Source organism: Argiope bruennichi, chromosome 9 (assembly GCF_947563725.1).
Source record: "Argiope bruennichi chromosome 9, qqArgBrue1.1, whole genome shotgun sequence".
NCBI classification, from domain to species: Eukaryota; Metazoa; Arthropoda; class Arachnida; order Araneae; family Araneidae; genus Argiope; species Argiope bruennichi.
This window is the reverse complement of record NC_079159.1, coordinates 71971342-71990994: the sequence shown is the minus strand read 5'-3', so window position 1 is coordinate 71990994 and position 19653 is coordinate 71971342. Positions and strand designations below refer to the sequence as shown.

The following is a 19653-nucleotide window of genomic DNA, read 5'->3' as shown; positions in this document are numbered from 1 at the left end:
CAGAGAAATCGAGCAATTAAAAATAACGAACGGCTATAGATGCCTGATATTTTTTTAGGAAAATTTGTTTCAAAATATAAAAATTATTCTGCAAGTGTGAAATCTTGATGGAATTTCCCAAGAATCAACTAATTAAAAACAAAAAAAGTTTTTGTCGTCCATTACCGATTTCAGAATGAGCGTCGACAAATTAATTGCTATTTCGGTTTAAATATTGATTTGAAGTATGCAAGAATTCTGTAATTCAGTTTGCGAGTGTGGCTTATCAATTTTTTGAAAGAACTAAATTAATTGAAAAATCAGAAAGTCTATTGTTTGAAGAAATGAACTCTCACGAACTTCTCAAATTCAGTTTATATACTGAAAAAAAAAACTTCAGAATTTACACACAACGATGCTTCATAATACTTATCCTCTTGTTAGAATATAAAAATAATTTCATGGTTCTTTGAAAAGTGACTGATTGGACTGTAAAATGTTCAATAAACATTATAATAGTACAAAGGGAATTAACTTTAATTGTGAAATTTTTACTCAGAAAAGTTTTAAATAAAAAGTTCTTTTTAGAGCGAAATTTATCAAAATATTTTTGGACAAAAGAACTCAAGACTATCATGTTATAGATTGTATTGCTTATCATATTGCTTGAAACGTGGAAGGGAATTGCATTCTAACTTACCAGCTAGGGGTGGCCCTAGAATGGATGAAGCGCCTCTGAAGAGGCTGAGGAGACCGAAGGAATTTGTCAGTCTGTCCAGACCAACCATCTCCACTAAAATGATGGATGTTAGCGATATGTAAGCGGCTGAAAAAAAATGAATAATTGTAAGAAAAGCTACTCAATTAATAGTAACACCAAATATTCTTTAAAATATTTTATATTTCGGTAGATATTTTTTCGATAAATTTTTATATGCAACTTTATATGTTAAAGAAAATTTTATTTTATATAATGAAATGTTTTACTTTGCTACTTGCTGAAATTTATATATTACGCTGTTTTTCTTTTAAGAGAAAATATCATAAATAATAGAGGTAAATTAAACATCTATAAGTTGATTTAAATGATAAAGATTTGATAAAAAGCATACAATACTGAAGATTAAATATATAATACTAAAGATTAAGTATATAAAAGATAAAGTATGCAACATTTAATTTTGTAGAGAAGAATAATAAAAGAAATTAAATGATTATTTAATTTAAAGGATAAGATTAATTTTTTAAAAATGAAGCATCTATTTGGTAGATAAAAATTATAATCAATATGGAATTAATAACCGTCAGCAGCAGTAAACACATCAGATGTAGTTTTATGTTCTTGATAAATTGGTCTATAATCAACAACTACTGCTTTTGGAGTGTTTTTGAAGTGTTCTAATCGTGGCAAGACTCTGAATGAAAAGACTGAGAATAGCAACGTCTCCTAAGAGTTCCACTCCAATCTAAAATAGACCTCACTTCATATACAGGGTGTCCCAAAAAAATGTATGCACACTTTAAATAATTGTAAATTTAGGATTTATTATAATTCGAATAATTTTCAACATGTAAAAGATTCTACAAATATCATTCTATTGTCTTGTTATCGCATGTTCTCAAACTGATGTCCGTTCTGCTCCAGACACTGCTGACAACGCGAAGCGATGGAATAGCACACATGATGGAACGATTCCCTTGGGATATTCGTACATTCATGTTTAATGGTGCCCTCATTTGAACAACTGTTGCAGGTTTATGGACGTCATGAACAGTTCCATCAGCTTCAAACTTATCTCTAATTCGAGTGATGTTAACTCGTGTAGGTGGTTCTTTGTTAAACTCCCTCTTAAATTGTCTTTGCACTTCTACTGCATTTTCATACTTCCAGTAGCATTTTAGAATAAATTTTCTTTCTTCAAATTCAAGTCTGTCTGCCATCACTCGGTTCAATGGGTTCAGTCCGTAAAGAAAGAAGAAATAACTTAGTTATCAGCTGCTAAAATGTGTATACATTTTTTTGGGACACCCTGTATAGATGCCATCTTTACCATATGAATATCTTTTATAAATGTTTGGCGAATAATTACAGGTTTCAAGCTTTCTCTAAATCAATTAAAGTGCGCTTTCGGTTTGTAATCTAAACGTGGATCATCCAAAAATAGATTATTCTTCAATAAGCCTTCTAGTCCAATATTCTTCTTGACAAACTTACTTCAAATATCCTCTTTGGGGACACGAGTTGAAAAGTACATAATAAATAGTTGTTTATCAAGGAATAAATTTTTACGAAGCCTTCTGTACACAGTATATGCTGATATATTGTTTCTAATTATTATAGCAATATGGGTTAAAACTGAAATTATAGTTCTGCTTGTGTAGCTGTAGGTATCTGCAATTGATCTAGATACTTCTTTATTGTCCGTTGCTGAGCATTTGGAATGTCAAATGTTCAAATTTATGAATACAGAAAGCGCTCATGTTTACCAATTTGGCCTGCTCTGCCAGATTTCAATTTTTCTCTTATCTGTAACTGCCCATGATTGAAATTCTTCCAGTAAATGATGCCTCAAAATTATTGTAAAGAATTGTTTTTTCGAATTTCTTATCTTCTTACTTTCAAACATGTATTATTCTATCGGTAGAAGATATGTGCCCTCTTAAAGAAATATGGTTTTGCATATTGTATTTTTATTCAACACTTTCCATTTAACAACAAAAGAAATTTTATTATTGATTTTTTTTGTGGGAGTTAATTCATCTTGCGAGTGTTTTCTTATTTTATAGAAATTAGTATGTATTCAAATGAAATCACTGTAGTAAATAATATCACTAAATTCAAAAATATTATGAGAATGTAATTAGTATTCTGTCATGATTGTATTGGGTAGTCGAGGGATTATAGCAAACTTTGTTTCATTCAGTCCGTTCAAACTTTCTTTAGACCGGTAATTGATGATATCGGAGTATAATTTATGAAAATATTTTTTTAAATCTTGATAAGGTGGTTTATCCAGACTCCGAAGGTAATAGTACCAATCATCAAATTGTAACAAGAGTGGATTAATTGTTATTAATAATATATCATTAATACATATCATGATTGGTCTAATCCTATTTGGTCTAGCTTATCTAGAGAATAGATGAATCAAAGATTTATAAGAAAGAAAATGCAACATTTTTTGTTGATAAAATGATCTTGGACCCTAATCTGCAATTGTAGTTCGATATAGTCCCAATATATTGCAACAGGTTTTATTTGAAGGATATGTGAAGGAAACATCCAACATTTAAAAACAACATACATAGATCAATCAGTTCTTTAATTATGCTATTTAAAAGCACATACATAAGGTAGAATCCATAGAGTTCTTCCTCCTGTTAACGTTAGGATAAGGATAGAATTCTTATCCAAGAATTCAATTTTATCCAAAGGATTCTCAAACAAATTCTGAAATATTACTGCAACTTGAATATCAGCTTTGACAAATACATCAAAGAAAGGGGAATTTTTTGAAATTTTGAATAATGATGCTGAATATTATATGATTATCCTAAAACCTTTCATTAAAAAAACCATGTTTAAAATTAAAACATTAAAAATTAATGTAGTTAAAATTTAATATTTTAACAAAAAAGTGCGAAAAGACTAAAAAATGAGAATATACTGCATTTAGTTTGAAAATATTGATGAAAGTAAGCAGAAATATGTGATTAAAACATCTCATGATATTTGGCATTGAAATATTTTCAGATGACAAAATGTCTAACGTTACAAAAAAAAAAAAAAAAAAAAAAAAAAAAAAAAATGAGTTTAGAGTAATGAGTCTAAAAAGATATTTTTGCCACTTGTTGACATAACCCATGATTTACTTGACGATTTTCAAATTTGGCTAAGCTCCGTTTTACATAAGATGCCAAATTTTTGCCAATTTGGTTGTTTTATATGTAATGCGTTTCATTCGCTGGCGATTTGTCAGTGTCGACTTAAGTTGACGATATATTGCTGGCAACTTCAGTTGGCGATATTTTAATTTTTTGGTGATGTTTGCAATTTTATCGTAATTATCCATAAGTACCGAGATTTTGATATGCTTTCATTTATTTTTGACATACATACTATTTTCTGAGGAGTATTATAAATTAAAACTAAAATAATGTTGTCAATACATAATTATATTTGATCAGATATTTTAAGAAATTTATTATGTGAAGACACTCATAAACTATAGTAAGAAATGCAAACTTACAAACAAAAATACTGAAAAATGTACAAACAGCTACTATGGATGCATAAGAAAGGCAGAAAGGCGTGACCATGATGGAGATACCACTCACTGCCAAGCACATGTTGTTGACGTCCAATGCCTTGAAATTGAATCTGTCCACCACCCACCCGAAGATGAGCCTGCCTACTAGGTTGGTGATGCCGATGACTGATAGTAAAAATGCAGCAGCTTCTTGGCCTATACCCTTTTCTACGGAGCTGTCCGCGATGTAAACGAAAGGCACATAGAAGCCCAACATGCCGAAGATGTTGGCGATGCAGGCAAGAAGAAAAGCAGGCTCAGTGAGTAATGAAAAGTCTAAAGCCTCCTTTAGTGTGTCTGTCATGCTTTTTGGAAGACGTGGGCATCTGAATTTACTTTTCGGCTTTGATTTGATGTTTTTTGGAGCATCATCCTGAAAATAATATCAAGTCAGTCATGTGAAAGGAACTTTCTTCTTCTATTTTAAAAATAAAAAATATATTTTCTTATAAAATACTAGATATCTATTTGTATTACTTAATTGGTATATAACAATGAACCACAGAATATTATCCATTTGTGGTGTTTCAAGAATTTGGTATTTTGCATGGCTTAAATATTGAGTTCCGAGTATTTCACTTGACTTAATAATAATGCCTATTGCCAAAATTTAATTATTTTGAGAATGTTTTTACCAAATATTGTAATTCTGACAATTTTTAGGGCTTTAGGGTTTTTTAGGGTCTTTAGGGACAACTTTAAAGGGTTTTCGCAACCACTTCTGATAACCATACATGATAGTAACGGCTTTCAAATTAATGGGAGTTTAATGTAATTCAGTCGTGTAAGTATGGAAACCGGACACTGATCTCAAATCTTACACTAATTTTTTTATTGCTAAGGGACTTTTTTTCAAAAATAAAATTTAATAAAACCATCGAAAATAAAAAATTATCTCTAGTCTCGGTAATAAAAAAGTTATCTGTAACTAAATACTTACAAAATCAAAGAGTAAATTTTAAATATTGAACTCAAACAAATAAATCCTGAAAAGTTGGTTTGCATATTTTATCTGACAGCATACTCAAATTACGAAGAAATTTTAAGGAGAAAGAAAAAAGGCTTTGTTAAATTAAGTGCTTGCCTACAACATACAAGAAAAGTTTGCCCTATAATATTAAAATTTCTTGAACTTATTCATTTGAAATTTTAAGTAACAATTTCAGCAACATAAATTATATTTGATATTAATATTATTAGACTTGTTATTTATCAGTTACCATACTTTAATCAATGGATTTTAACTAAGCTAGTACAACTAGTTTAGTTTAGTACTACTTACAAGTAAAGTCCTAAATTTAATCTAAAGTCCTACTTGCAGGGCAATTAATTCTCTTTAGAGCCTGAAACGATTGTTCCAGAGCCGCAGTCAATCATCGCATTTTTGAATTACATTATATAGTGAACCTATACTGAGGGAAGCATCTAGTTCAACTCATTAGCTAACATAGAGCAATACTAGTTTAGGTAAAAGAGAGAAATTTTTAAAGGTTAAAAAATTAACCATTTATAAATATTACAGAAATAAATTTACACCATTATTCATATTCTCTCTTGGTATCAACTTGTTTCTCCCCCATCTTGATGTTGCGAGCAATATTTCAGATTCCCGGAAGCATCCATTCTTGTCATTTGATAAAGTCGTAAGCTATTCTAAATATGTTCTCTGAAAAAAAATACCCCGATCATATCATCCTTATCACATTTTTATTTGCGTAATTCATTCGTTGACGTCAGAAAGAAACATAAATCGCAAAGAGCATGGCCTAGTCACTCGGGCACCCAATGCTACTAGTTTTGTAGCAGTACTTTTTTTTTTTTTTTGCTTATTTTTTAGTGAATCTTGGAAAGTAATTTTGTAGAAGTCATGTGTAACTCGAAAAATCTGCAGTCAAAAAACAATACATTTTATTTGCGCAGCAATTGTGTTTATATCTAGATTAATAATGAACACATTTGTAATATTGTTATTGTTAAATAGGATATTGACATTAAATGCCTATATCATATAACCAGTTTGTAAGATGGCAATGTTCAGAAATACCAGTTCTAATGACAGTTGTTTTAGGATATTATGTATTATTATATACAAGTATTGTACCTCTTCATCGTCTGATGGTTGTGGTATGGTAGTGACGCTGGATATATAGCATCTGATATCAGCCTTCGACTGGCGATATTGCGGCAGATTGACAATACTTCCACTGTAGAAGATATCTTTTCTGTAGAGAGGTCTGACAAGATCTTTGCGGCTGGACATGCGCCTCTGCTGCCTTCTAGCAGGTGTCCAAGAATCTACCCTCCCGGCTCCTTGTGCAGCGTAGTTATTATTAGCAGTCGGGCATAGCACATTTGTTGAAGCAGGCATAGTGGCCGGCATCGTGAATCTTCTATGCTGCAAATCCTAGAAAAAGAGCAAGAACATTGTTTGTTTGTAGTCAGTATTTTTCAATCAATGAAAAGGTAAACTTCGCATTCTTAATTAAATTTTCATCTTTATTAATAATAAGGATGAATATTTGTATATGTTTGCCAGTGCGCATGTGTGTTGGCATTCAACAGGACAAACCATTAAACCTAGAATTATTAAATTTTACTCAAATATATTTTACGAAGGGGAATGCGCAATTCCAAGCTTTTTTACAATTTAATTAAAAATTAAATGAAATTTTGACACTTTTTAAATTTATCTTTCGAAAATATTAGAAGTTGGTTTATTTTGACTTTCTACATCAACTCAAAATTCAAAACACTACTTTTCAATGATACCAATTTTGTTGCCATATTATTTTTTTTATTTCTAATTTCAGTCAATTATGAAAATTATTTTTAAGTTTATTTTAGAGCAATATACGAATTATAATGAGAAACTTGTAGATTTTATTATTGTCAGAAATATTTCATTCTGGATAATGAATAATAAATAACCATAATAGTACAAAGCAAACAGAGAGAATTCTCGTGGGAGAAACTTCACTTAGCTACTCATGTGTCTCCACTCGTTTGTAACTCTCAAATGAGTCAAATATGACCGATTTCTGATCTGATATTCGATTTTTTTTATAGTTTCCTTATGAAGACAACAGATTTTCTAAAAGACTATCGTATCTTTGCATATCGTATCACGGTTCTAATCGATATATGGCCAAATTTCATCAGTTTCAAAAACTTTTGATTTTGTTACCAGATATGTCACCAAAGCCGTGGGTCATTATTAGATCCTTCTAGTATCTGTTAGAACTATCTTTAAAAAAAATTTTCCTTGCCATGACATAAATTGCGAGGGAAGAAATCTGACAAATTTATAACAATATTTGAAAAATGTGACATACTTTAACTTGATTTTTAAAAAAAGTTCACACACAATTTGTTTCTATGTCGCCCCACAGGGGGCACCTCGTAATTGAGGACGAGAAACTTCCTGCATGGTAGTTGGTTCTCGCCAACCTTGTGGGTACATGATAAGGTGGGGGCCTGGCTCCTCCTCTCGAAAAGTTGGTTTCTGCATGCGCCTTGATATGCCAGTCAATCATATTCAAACAATTCCCATTTAATATTCATCAATAATTTTTATACTTGTTTAACCATATTTCAAAACATCAGTTATTGGAGTTTTTAAATTTACAGGATTTTATTTTGTAATTTAAATAAAGTTTTAGAATTTTGCAGTGCCAAAAATTTTTGATTCCCAATGAAGATTTTATTGTTTTTAAATGTGATGACCTTTCTCATAGACTGTTTAGAAATCATCGTAATCCGCTTTTTTTTTTATCACCCGTTTGACGTAACTCAGCAGAAGAGCAACAGAGGACAAGGGGAAAAAAACTCTGTTGCCTTATATTTGTTCTAATTTCTTCTGCCTTAATGAATTTTAAAAAGTAATCAATTATATCATATTAAGAAAAAGTTCCAGTTCTAAAAATGACCCGAAGCTGGTCGACGAAAAAAGAAAACATGTATATTTAGCAAGATATACATTTTTAAAAAAGTGGTGACGTTTTCCAAGATACAAAACAAACAAATGCAAACGTCACTAGACTAGAATACCTTGACATTAATCTGGCTGTGGCAAACTTTCATGGTGGCTTTTGGTGGACCTTTTTCTTCACAAAGCGTCCCCATCGAGGTGCCATCTATTTTCTGCGAGGAAGCCGATGGAGTGACGCTGGTCACTGTTAAGCCAGGGACCACATCGATGGATTTTCGCAAATGATCCTCGTTGGCGTCCATTGGCGAAAGAGACATCCTTGGCATCTAAAACAAAATAACGAATGATTCGAATGAAACGTTTATAGCTTTTATAAATAAAAAAAACTTCCCCTTTTAATATTAATCCCCTCTTATTTGTCCCCATGTTTTCCTTATATTTCAGTATTTATCATCGGTATTACTTTCAAAAAATTTCAATTGAATTCTTTACATCGATTGATATAAAGCTCGTATCCATCTTTTTCATACTTCTACCTATTTAATCTTACTCTCTTGTATTCCCTTTTTCTTTTTTTTTTAACATAGCTTCGAATCTTATATTTCAATTTTACAATTGCGAAACATTTAAACCATTTTGCTTTAAGGTTTTCATAAATCTTTTTGATTCTTCTGTTTCTAACCATATAAAATTTAGTTTATTGAAGAGAAAATAAGCCCAATTATGACTTTAGACGGTATATTTGGATTTTGCTCTTCTACCAAAAATCATACCATATTTCTCCTCCGTTTTTTCATTTATAGTAAAGGATAAAAAAAGTATGAAAGGAAATTATTTTCTTAAAATATATTAAAGGTAAACTAAATAATTTTTCTTTTTCCAGATTATAATGTATAGCTTTACCTCAAGTTAGAGTCGCTAAATAAAGACATCAATGTATCAAAATAAATTTTTAATACAAAATTCATAGAATTTATATGAGTGTACGTAAAAATATAGAGCAACTTCTTGACTAATGACATGTTTATAATAAATTATCTTTTACAGGAAAAATTAATATTTAAAAAAATATTTGTTGTGGTTTATGAATGATATAATCTTTTCTCGGTGCATTTAGTAATATACGGAATATCCATCGAAAAATCGGTAGAAATATAGCATGTGAAAACGTAAAATTTTGTAGATTTTTTTTGAAGGGGTATTGAATTTTTAAAAATTAAAAAAAAGATAATGATCTTTAGAGTTTAATCCAAGGTAAGTATAAATGTGAAGGTGTTTAAATTGATGATGTGCAATTAGGTCTAAAGAATCAAAATTGTAAGGAATACAATAGTAAGTAAAGTAAAGAGTTACCTGATCCAGATTCAATGTAGACTGCACGCCTGGTTCAGTGTTGATGAGAGGTACTCCATCTTCTGGAACCAGTTCCAAACCACTATCTGCCTTTCCTTTGTCTGATAGCAAAGATGGTTTCCCATTCTTCAAACAAGATAAAGAAATAAAATTGTTGTGAAAGAAAACAAGATATCACGAATCATTATCGTATTGTTAGATTATAAAGTCATAGCTAAGTCCTTTTCTTTTCTTTCTAAAATCTTTCTTTTTGTTGATTATGGAAATTCATTTTATAAGTTGTATAAAAGGCAAAATAATTTTTAAAGGAAAATCACGTTCAGTTTAACGACAGAAATAAAAGTAAAACATCTTTATCTCTTCTAATAAAAGAAAATGTGTATGCTTGTGTATATTGGCTTTTAAAGAATAGACCGTTAGACATATAATTACTAAATTTACCGCAAATTCAATTTGGAGAATGGAAATGTACACCTCAAAGCTATTTTTTTTATTTTAATTATAGTGTTAAATAAATATAAATAAAGCAAGATTTTGACTTTTTCTCCGATGGTTACTGAAAATATAATAGCACATAAATTAGTTTTGCAGTATGACAAAATTTAAAAAAACTATCATTTTAATAGTACCAGTTTAAATAGTGCATACTTTTTTTCTATTTTAAATTTATTTTTAAAGAATAATTTCAATCTTATTTTACAATGACAAGGACAAAGTGCTTTTATTGTTGCTACAATATATCTTTCAGGACTTTTCTTCCGTTATTGATGATATAGGTATCACAAATTCACTACTCCGACCTGCTCTAAAGCATACGGATAAAACTGAATGACCGGACCACCGAGATAACAACACTAATAGGAACTGTGGTTCAGACATAAGGACCATCACCTGCCACGGTACAGTGTTTCCCGAGCTAGGTATATCCCGTCATCGAGGTAGTGAAGTCCCACCTTTTTCTATACCCACCAGGGTGACTGATGATGTAGGTATGAAGGTACATCTTATTTTACCATCCTGAATAGTTTATGTTTAAAATATGTTTTAAATAAAATTTTTGAAATTCCATTATGCTTTCAATAAAGGTTTAATAAAAACTTTATAAGTAAGATTTTATAAGATACGTTATATGTAAGAAAGACGGGGATTTTTTAAAGAGAGTTTATTTTTAGGTAGTTTCAGCAAAAAGATTTTTTTATTAGTGGAAAAAGCTTAATCATTTCCGCTTTAACTTTTAGGTGAGATGATATAAAATTAGGGAGATGCATAGCAAGACGTTTAAGAGAACGACTTCTAAAATAGAACGCGTTATATTTTATCTGCACAGTTCTATCAATATCTGAAACTTAAAAATATTTAACTGGAGAAGCCATTAAGAGAGAACGACATAACATAATTAATTAAATATTTTAAACATAAACAATCAGCAATCATCAATACAGGCAAACCAGCTGGTCACCAAAAGCTGCTGGTTAAGAACAAGAATAGTTTGGAACTGCGGAATTAAGGAACATAACCAAAGATATTCAAAGAAATTGTTTTCTTTATTTTGTATATCAACGTAGACGTTTAAAAATTCAGTACGTTGTCTGTGTTACAAATTAAGACATTTTATGGAGAAAGTTTTATTTCTGGAACTCATACTTTTAATGCACATTCTTTTTTGCGGTCATGGCATCATTGAAATAAGCATATTTTGTGTACTTCAAATCTATTTTTCGAAGGAAATAGTTGTAATTTCCGTCTTAAACTAACAGTATTTTTGGTATAGCAAAAAAGGCAATATTTTAAAAATGAAAAATATTAACTAAGAAATAGAAAAATTTCTGAAACATGCATATATAATTTCAACAACTATTTTATTTTTATTAAACCCTAAGATTTTTTCACAGTACCATTTTTATCAGAGATATGTTTTTTCAGCAACGTAATACGGTATTAATAGAGCATATACAATTTTAATTGAAAAGAATAAATATTTAATTTCCTGGAACGCTTAACATTCACTACCAATGCTTAAACACTTTTGAATTAATGTGCTATTTAACATCATATTTTGACATACATCAATAGTTGTGTGACATGTTTTAGAATGATTTCTTTAATCTGTAAAACAGTCAAATAAGAGACGTGGTCAGAATATGTAAATTTGTGTCGCCATATTTTACAGTACTACATATCATACCGATTTTACCATTGGTGACGCTATAGCAATGGGCGGTTATCGATCAAATAAAACTTTCATTTTGCCTTTGAATTTCCGTCCCTCAGTATAAATACTGAATTGCAGCAAATTTAACTATAACTGCAAATTATTATAATGTATACTGATGAACTATTCGTGATAAAAATCTAAGCTGATGAATTTTCTGAAAATTGATTGAGCAATTTAAATGTTCCCTAAATTCAAAAGGTAGTAATTTTTCATATCAAAATTGGCAAATAATGAAAATACTTGACTTTGCAAGTATACATATAAGTACATACTGGAAAGAGAGGCATATATTTTGTTTTCAGCTAAGGGCATATGAAATTTGCTTTGAACAGGGGCACTAGACATCTTAGCACATCATACATGATTATTCAAAAGAAGCAGCGACGACCTTGAAACATTAATTTTATAAAATGACTACAGATAGAGAGAGGCATACAATATATCACCAGATAGAAGAAAGATAATTTGTTTTGTATATATTCAGATAATCCCTGTAATAATAGCTTTATTCTTTATTTACGAGAAAAAGACGAAGCCTCAGGAAATGTCACTTTTTGTACTGCAGTATACAAAAAGTTAATCCACTGTTACATTGTATCCATCCATTATTACAAGGAATAATGTGTGCTTAGGACCTATTCCTGCTACTCTTCATACTCTATAAGAGTGAATTGCTGGAGCAGTGAGTTCGAGGACCAACGTCCAGTTATTTAACGGGTAGAAATAATATAAAAAAGGATTTCCGATTCGATGTTTGTTGTATTACAAATGGAACTGATATTGAATGCAAAGAATGACATTTTCGTGTCTCTATCATATTTAAACATTAAATTTAAATTTTGCGAATCTACTACTTGTTATTGAATAATTCTGTATGTAGCCAACAGCATGGACTTTTGAGAGTTAATCTAAGAAGACCTACCAACTCAGTCTTGAATGCTGGAGCTTCCAAAGGCCTCATGAGTGCCCCAAAGACAGAGCAGTTCAGAGCGAGACCGGCCATTATCAGCATGGCACCTTGCCAGCTGTAAGCGTCCAGAAGCAATTGGGTCAGTGGTGCGAAAACGAAGGCCCCCATGCCGGATCCACAGACGGCGATCCCCGTGGCGAATGCCCTCTTGGTGGAAAAGTAGTAGCCGACACTGACAATGGCAGGAAGATAAATAAGACCAAAACCGATTCCTGCGAATTATTAAGAAAAATGACCTGAATTAGTGAAATATTACAGATTGCTCTGTATATCATTTCATTTCGAATTATATTATAGAAAATTTTAGATTTTTCAATTGGTATAGACAGGTTGATTGGAATATTATAATTGAGAACAGAGTTTGTATCTAATATACAGGGTGTTTGTAAAGTCCCGGACCCATTTTGATGTTTAATAACTCGTAAAATAATAAAGATATAAACAAACTTATGGCATTTATTGATGGAATAGCTCATATATTTTCCTTTTCAGGTTTGAATATTTTTACTTTTGTAAATATCGTCTGCACGTGTGGTTATTTTCAGATAATTTCATTTTCCAGTCTAAATATCGTACTTTTCTAAATATTGTCTGCTTATTAATTGCATTTTTCTCTCTTTTGTTTTTGGCAACTATTGCAATGTTATGTTTACTTTTGATGTGTTTGTTCTATGTAGTACTTTTGTATGTGATGTTTTATTCGAGCGGATATTAAGGAGAATGCATACACAGCAAGAGAAAAACGAAATCGATAGTGCAAGCACAGAGAAATTTCAGAAGAATTTACCAAAAAGATTCTCCATCCAAAAACAGCATCTTGCGGTGGAAAAAGAATTTTCTAGAAATTGGAAGTATCGAAGATAAGAAACGTTCCAGACGTCCTTGCACAAGTGATTTTGATGTTGAGCGTGTCAGAGACATTTTTACACAATCCTAGAATATCTGTGAGATCAGCGGCAACAGAATTGGATATGCCAATTTTGACGGTGTACAAGGTTATTAAGAAAAAATTAAGACTGCATGCATACAAAGTTCAAATTGTTCAAGTTTTGGAACCGAACGATAGGCCTAGGAGGATGGCCTTTGCAACAGATATGCTAAGGAGGATAGAAGATGCTGCTGATTTTCTGAAGAGCATAATGTTCTCCGATGAAGCATCCTTTCATGTTTCTGGCATTGTTAATCGCCATAATGTGCGCAAATGGCTCTGTGGATGCCGACATGCTTGTCGCTACCTGGCGTGAAATTGACAATCGACTTGATATTCTCCGTGCGACGAAGGGGGCACACGTGGAAGTTCATTGACAAGGGTCATGAAACTTTTTGAGTCTATTTAACCATTTATGTTATTAATTTTAATCTATCTTTATTATTTTATGAGTTATTAAACATCAAAATGGGCCCGGGACTTTATAAACACCCTGTATAGTATGTCCATTCTAACATAGGCATATATTTACAGCAGGAAAGATGTTTTAAATAATGTGTAAAAGATTTTTTTGTTGTTTCAGTCAATGGATGCTTCTTTGAAAAAAAGGAGAAATCTATATTTTTATACAGTTTCTGTCCTATTAATCACATTTAGCAAAATATTCTTGGCACGCTATTTTCAAGAAAAAAAAAAGATGTCGATTCTACTGCATATAGATTTATAATATTTTGAATATCACTGTTTCAAGCGATATCAGATCATTTCAAGGCGGATAATCGAATCAATAGACTTCCTTTCTTCAAGGTGGCCATTGATTGGTATAAAATAAAATCGAAGTAGTCTGTATGTAGGGTCTGTAGGGTTAAAAAGTACTTAATTTTTTTCAGTGTATAAATTTAATTACTCATTTATTTTGTTCTAAAGCAATATCTAAATCCATAAAAAATGTAAAAACAATATAAATAATAATACTATATAAGAAAATATTCAAAATAATATTTTAAATAATTTTAGTTTACTGCAATTCTTGTATTTTTGAGAACTTACATTTTCATCACCAAATTTCTAAATTCATCGCAAAAGCGCCAAATTTTGATTCAATTTGTAGCCAAGATCGGAAATCATTCAGCATCCATTAAAACATCTATAAATCTCTCTTCCTTACTATAAGACTAACTGAGCAGGGGAGCAATATTACAGATTCATAACGCTTTGATTTATAACGACTGATAAAGAGAATTTCAAGGTGTAATAGATATATGAATTTTTATCTGTTTTTCATATCCAGAATATGTTAAATGTTTTTGTTGAAATATGCATATTAATAAATTTTATTTGATAATAAAAGCATTGTTATTTTATAATTTTAGAATGTTGAAATTAAATATTAAAATGATGAAAAAAAAGTAAAAACTGATAAAATATAAAAATCAATATAATTTTCGATTTGCATTATAATTTTAAAATAAAAATTTGCATATGAAATTAAACAAACTAATACATTCCAACAGTCTAAAGGTCTCTTCTCCGGACCATATCTACTTGCTTATATTTAAAAGCATGAAGACAATTTGAATATATTAATTATTTGTGTTCTACGCTTACGTTTTTCCACACAAAAGCTGAAACTTATAATGCTGAATCAGAAAGTGATATATAACCAAATGTTTTCGGTGGGCATAGGGGTTCGGTTTTATAGAGGTTCGGTGGGCAACCCCTATAAAAGCATTCAAAATAAGCTATTCCGATTACTGCTTTTCAACGCTATTTTTTTTTTAATTTCTTTTACAGGATATTTGCAGGCAATAATTTCAGAAAATGTTACCAAGAAAAGGTTCATTTTTGCATGATTATCGATGTCTATTTTATTGGTGTGTTAATTTTCCTCTGATTTCCAGAATTACACACCCACAAATGAATAATAACTTACTTGCTTGTTTAAATAAATATTTTTAATATTTTGAAATTCAGTATGGCAATGCTCATTTAAATATATAAAATAATTAAAATACAGACGATATATTTCTTGACAAATTGTAGGTAAAAATGTGGCATGTTTAAAATGTATATAAGAATTCCAATCAATGTTAATGACGATTTGTACAATATGGTCTTTATTTGAGTAATTTTCTTAGTCAGAGGGTAAAAAATGAATATGTGTTAAGCATTTCTTTTCAAATAGCATATTGGATCCAAAACTTGATGTCGATCAATATTTTTTGAATTAAGAACTATTTATTGATTTCATACATCTTCTTGAGCTTTCTTACTATCTAGCTGACAAAAAAGTAGGTTCATTGGAATATATCCATATTATTGCATATTTTGAAATGAGCATTAATCTCAAACTAAACTAAACTCAACTATTACTGATTTCAGAAAGCCTGCAAAATATCTATTTTGCTGCATTTTTTTTTACATATACCTAACATGTTAAAAAATAAGAAGAAACACATTTATATAAATACAAAAAAATGAATATTTATAAGTTTTATGAAAATTTAGAATGCAGCTCAAGTCTGCCTGATGTTGAGCAATATTTTTTCTATATATAGCACGTGTGCTGTCATGTTCCCAGAATAATTCATAAATCAATAGGTAAATGGAACTGTGAAAGTAAAAATGCATCACTTTTACTGCACCTGATCAGATACTGTCCTTGGAAATTTCGCAACTCGTCTTGCTTACTAATTTCATTTATTTTTAGTTACATTGCTGTATAATAAATCATCTTTGCAGCTGTTCGACATTTCAGATTATTTCTAGGCGCAAAATAGAATATGTTAAAAGGAATCGAAATAAATTCAAAGTAAAATTAATTTCAAAATCAGGATTTGTGTGCCGTAAGATTCTAAATTAGAAGCACTTACCAGCCATTATGCCGTAGGTTACCATCAAGACATCTACAGTAGGCGCTGCTATACTTAGTAAAAATGCAATACAAGAAATTATGCTACCAGCTATTGTTACTGGACGGCAACCAAATTTGTTTGTTAAGGCACTAACCACAGGTCCTGAAAAAAAATGCACAAATTTACTAAAAGCTAAATTTCTTAAAAAAAAAATTTCTTAAAATCATCCTTTAATAAAACTTACTCTTGAAAAAAAAACATTTAAAATATTTTGATCGGCATATATTTTTAGAAAATTTTGTAAATGTCGTTTTAACTTCTATCTGATGTTATTCAAACATATGAAATTTTATTCCTTATCTATTAACTGACTAAAAACTTACTTTACTAACAGTACGAAATCCTCTGGAGAACCTTTTCTGGGTTCGTGACTATATTAGATGGAGTGTGATGAGTCATTATTTTAGTTAGTGAGAGCTGACGGTAGAGATCGAGAGTGGCGCAGACCCCACGAAGCCATTAACTCTAGTTGTCAGCAAAGTATTGTGCGAGCTGGTGGTAGCTCTATAACTGTGTGGGTTATTTTTACATGGAATGAACTGAATCCTCTGGTCCAACTGAACCGATCATGGACTGGAAATGGTTATGTTCAGCTACTTGCAGGCCACTTGGAGGGATTCATAGATTTCATTTGCTCAAATAACGACGGAATTTTTATGGGTGATAATTCACCATATCACAGGGCTACAATTGTTTGCGATTGGTTTGAAGAACATTCTAGTCAATTCCTGCGAATGATTTGGCCACCTAGATAGCCTGATATGAATCTCATCGAATATTTATAGGCCATAATCGAGAGATCAGTTCGTGCACAAAATCCTGCACTGGCAACACTTCACAATTACGGACGTTTAGAGAGGCAGCATAGCTCAATATTTTTGCAGGGGACTTCCAGCACATTGAGTTGCTGTATTTCGACGGTAAAAAAAGGTTCGACAAGTTATTAAGACTTTGTCATGTCATGACTCTATAAAGTCATGACATGTAAGACTCTATAAAGTCATGACATGTCATGACTCTGTAAAGTCATGACTTTTGTCATCTCAATGTGTATATCATTTGCAAAAAAGAAAAATAGATAATTTCGTTTTCCTTTCAATGAATTTTGGGGAAGGGGATGGGAATTTTATGGGAAAAAAAATTTTGTTTGCTTACTTTTAAGAATAAATCTCTATAAATTATGTAAACTAACCGCATTAATAAAAAGGAAATATGAAACTGATGATAAATGTGGTAAACTGATTTAAAGTATAAAGACCATTTTATCCTTCCTAATAATAAAATATATTTGAAACTGAAGTCGATTTAAAAAAAGAAGCAATTTGTCTTGTTAAATAAAATTAATTTAATTCTTAAATAAATTTGATAGATTAATGATTAATTATTAAATTTATCTTGTTTAAGACAAAAGAATTAAGAAATTTAGGTTTTCGCTTAATAACAACAATTAATTCGCGTTTAGTTCTACTTACCGTAACTATTAATGCTAAAATAGAGCTGATTGCCTCCACATTTTATAGAAATATAGAATTTGAGATGATTTTGTCTTCTCTTTCTTATACTTTAGAGCGGTATTCGAAATCGATACATGAATCAGATCGTAAAAGAAAAGAAACATATTTAGATGTGTATTTTTAAACATTGCAATACAAGGAAAATCTTCTCAATGAAATAACAATCAGCTTATCTAAATATAACTAAGAGAATACATTAAATAAATTTAACAAAAAGTTAAAAGTTTTAAAAGGCACGTTTTTAAATGTATTTATGGATGGATTTTTTTTTTACTTTAGTTATATCTGTCTTTTTTAATTCATAATTTATTATCATAAATATTACGAAATCTGGAGAATTTTTTTTTCAAATTGTCTAATAGGATTCAAAATAAAATTAAAATAATTAATAAATATAATTAGCTTCTGAAAATATAAAAATAGCTCATTACTCTCAAGAATATTCAAAGAAGCAAAATTTCAAAACTATGGAAACTGAAAAATTTTAGGAAGTGAGTAAAAATAAAAAAAATGATTATAAAATTCTATCTTTACAAACATGAAACAAGACAAATGAATTAAAACTGTCTAAAATATTACTGATAAAATTTGAAATAAGAAACAATAGCTTATCTTTAGCTGCCAGTGACGTAGAAAAACCACTGGTGTGTTTCCGAAATAAATTTACGAAAGCTTTGAAACAGTAACTCTTTGATGATTTAATTTCTATTGATTTATCTAGAGTAGCAATCTATTTTTTATAAATCTTATTTTAGAATTTTTTGCTCCAGATACAAATATGGAGTAAAAGTCTTAATAAAAAAATCATTAAACAAATAAAATCTTATTTTTAATACCAGAAACTAACACAATAAACTGTAATTAATAACAATAATTATAAAATTAAGAAAAACAATAATAAAATGAATTTGATGTTTTTAAAGTTAACTGCTTGAAGATATCATTTTTCTTTTCGCATTTTTTAGCATTTACTTTGTATCATACACTCCATAACTTGATTTTTTTTTTGTAAATATATAAATAATCTTATAGCAATTTCTCATGTATGTATAAAGTATATTTTTGTGGGGCTGGCCAGGCGATATACACAGTCGAAGACCTCATGGATACTATAAATTATTTAAGATTTAAAGCTTTAAAAACTTACCTGCTATAAGATAACATCCTGCAAGCAAGGATCCCACCCAAGCAGTCTTTCCTTTACTGGACTTATAATAATTAACGAATGGGACAAGGAATATACCGAAGCTGTAGGCGATACCGTCGACTACCACATTGCACATAAATGAGGCCATGACTATAACCCACCCCCATCCACCATCAGGGGGCTCTGGAATCATGGCCTCCCAGATCTCCCCATCCTCTTCTATCTGTTGGACTAAGGTGCAGGGAAGTTTAGGAGGAGGGGTGGTCCGGGAGCTCCACACTTCACCCTCGTCATCCTCTTCTTCCTCCTCCTCCGGAACCCCCTTCATCGTCCCTGCAAGAAAAAAAATATTTACATAATAATTTGCTAACATGTATAATATATGGATGAATAT

At 30.5% G+C, this 19653-nt stretch overlaps 1 protein-coding gene across 3 annotated transcripts in view; it reads right to left on the bottom strand.

Moving 5' to 3' along the window:
- The window catches only part of LOC129984144 (monocarboxylate transporter 12-like), a 97337-nt gene that overhangs the window by 9219 nt on the left and 68465 nt on the right, over positions 1 to 19653 (bottom strand). For all 3 annotated transcript variants that reach the window (XM_056093942.1, XM_056093944.1, XM_056093943.1), the window contains exons 2-9: positions 19260 to 19592; positions 16557 to 16700; positions 12708 to 12967; positions 9571 to 9696; positions 8337 to 8543; positions 6391 to 6693; positions 4230 to 4662; positions 680 to 805 (exon numbers count right to left, since the gene is read on the bottom strand). In XM_056093942.1, the coding sequence (XP_055949917.1) occupies positions 680 to 805; positions 4230 to 4662; positions 6391 to 6693; positions 8337 to 8543; positions 9571 to 9696; positions 12708 to 12967; positions 16557 to 16700; positions 19260 to 19592 (1932 nt within the window). The remainder of the gene's footprint in view (positions 1 to 679; positions 806 to 4229; positions 4663 to 6390; positions 6694 to 8336; positions 8544 to 9570; positions 9697 to 12707; positions 12968 to 16556; positions 16701 to 19259; positions 19593 to 19653) is intronic.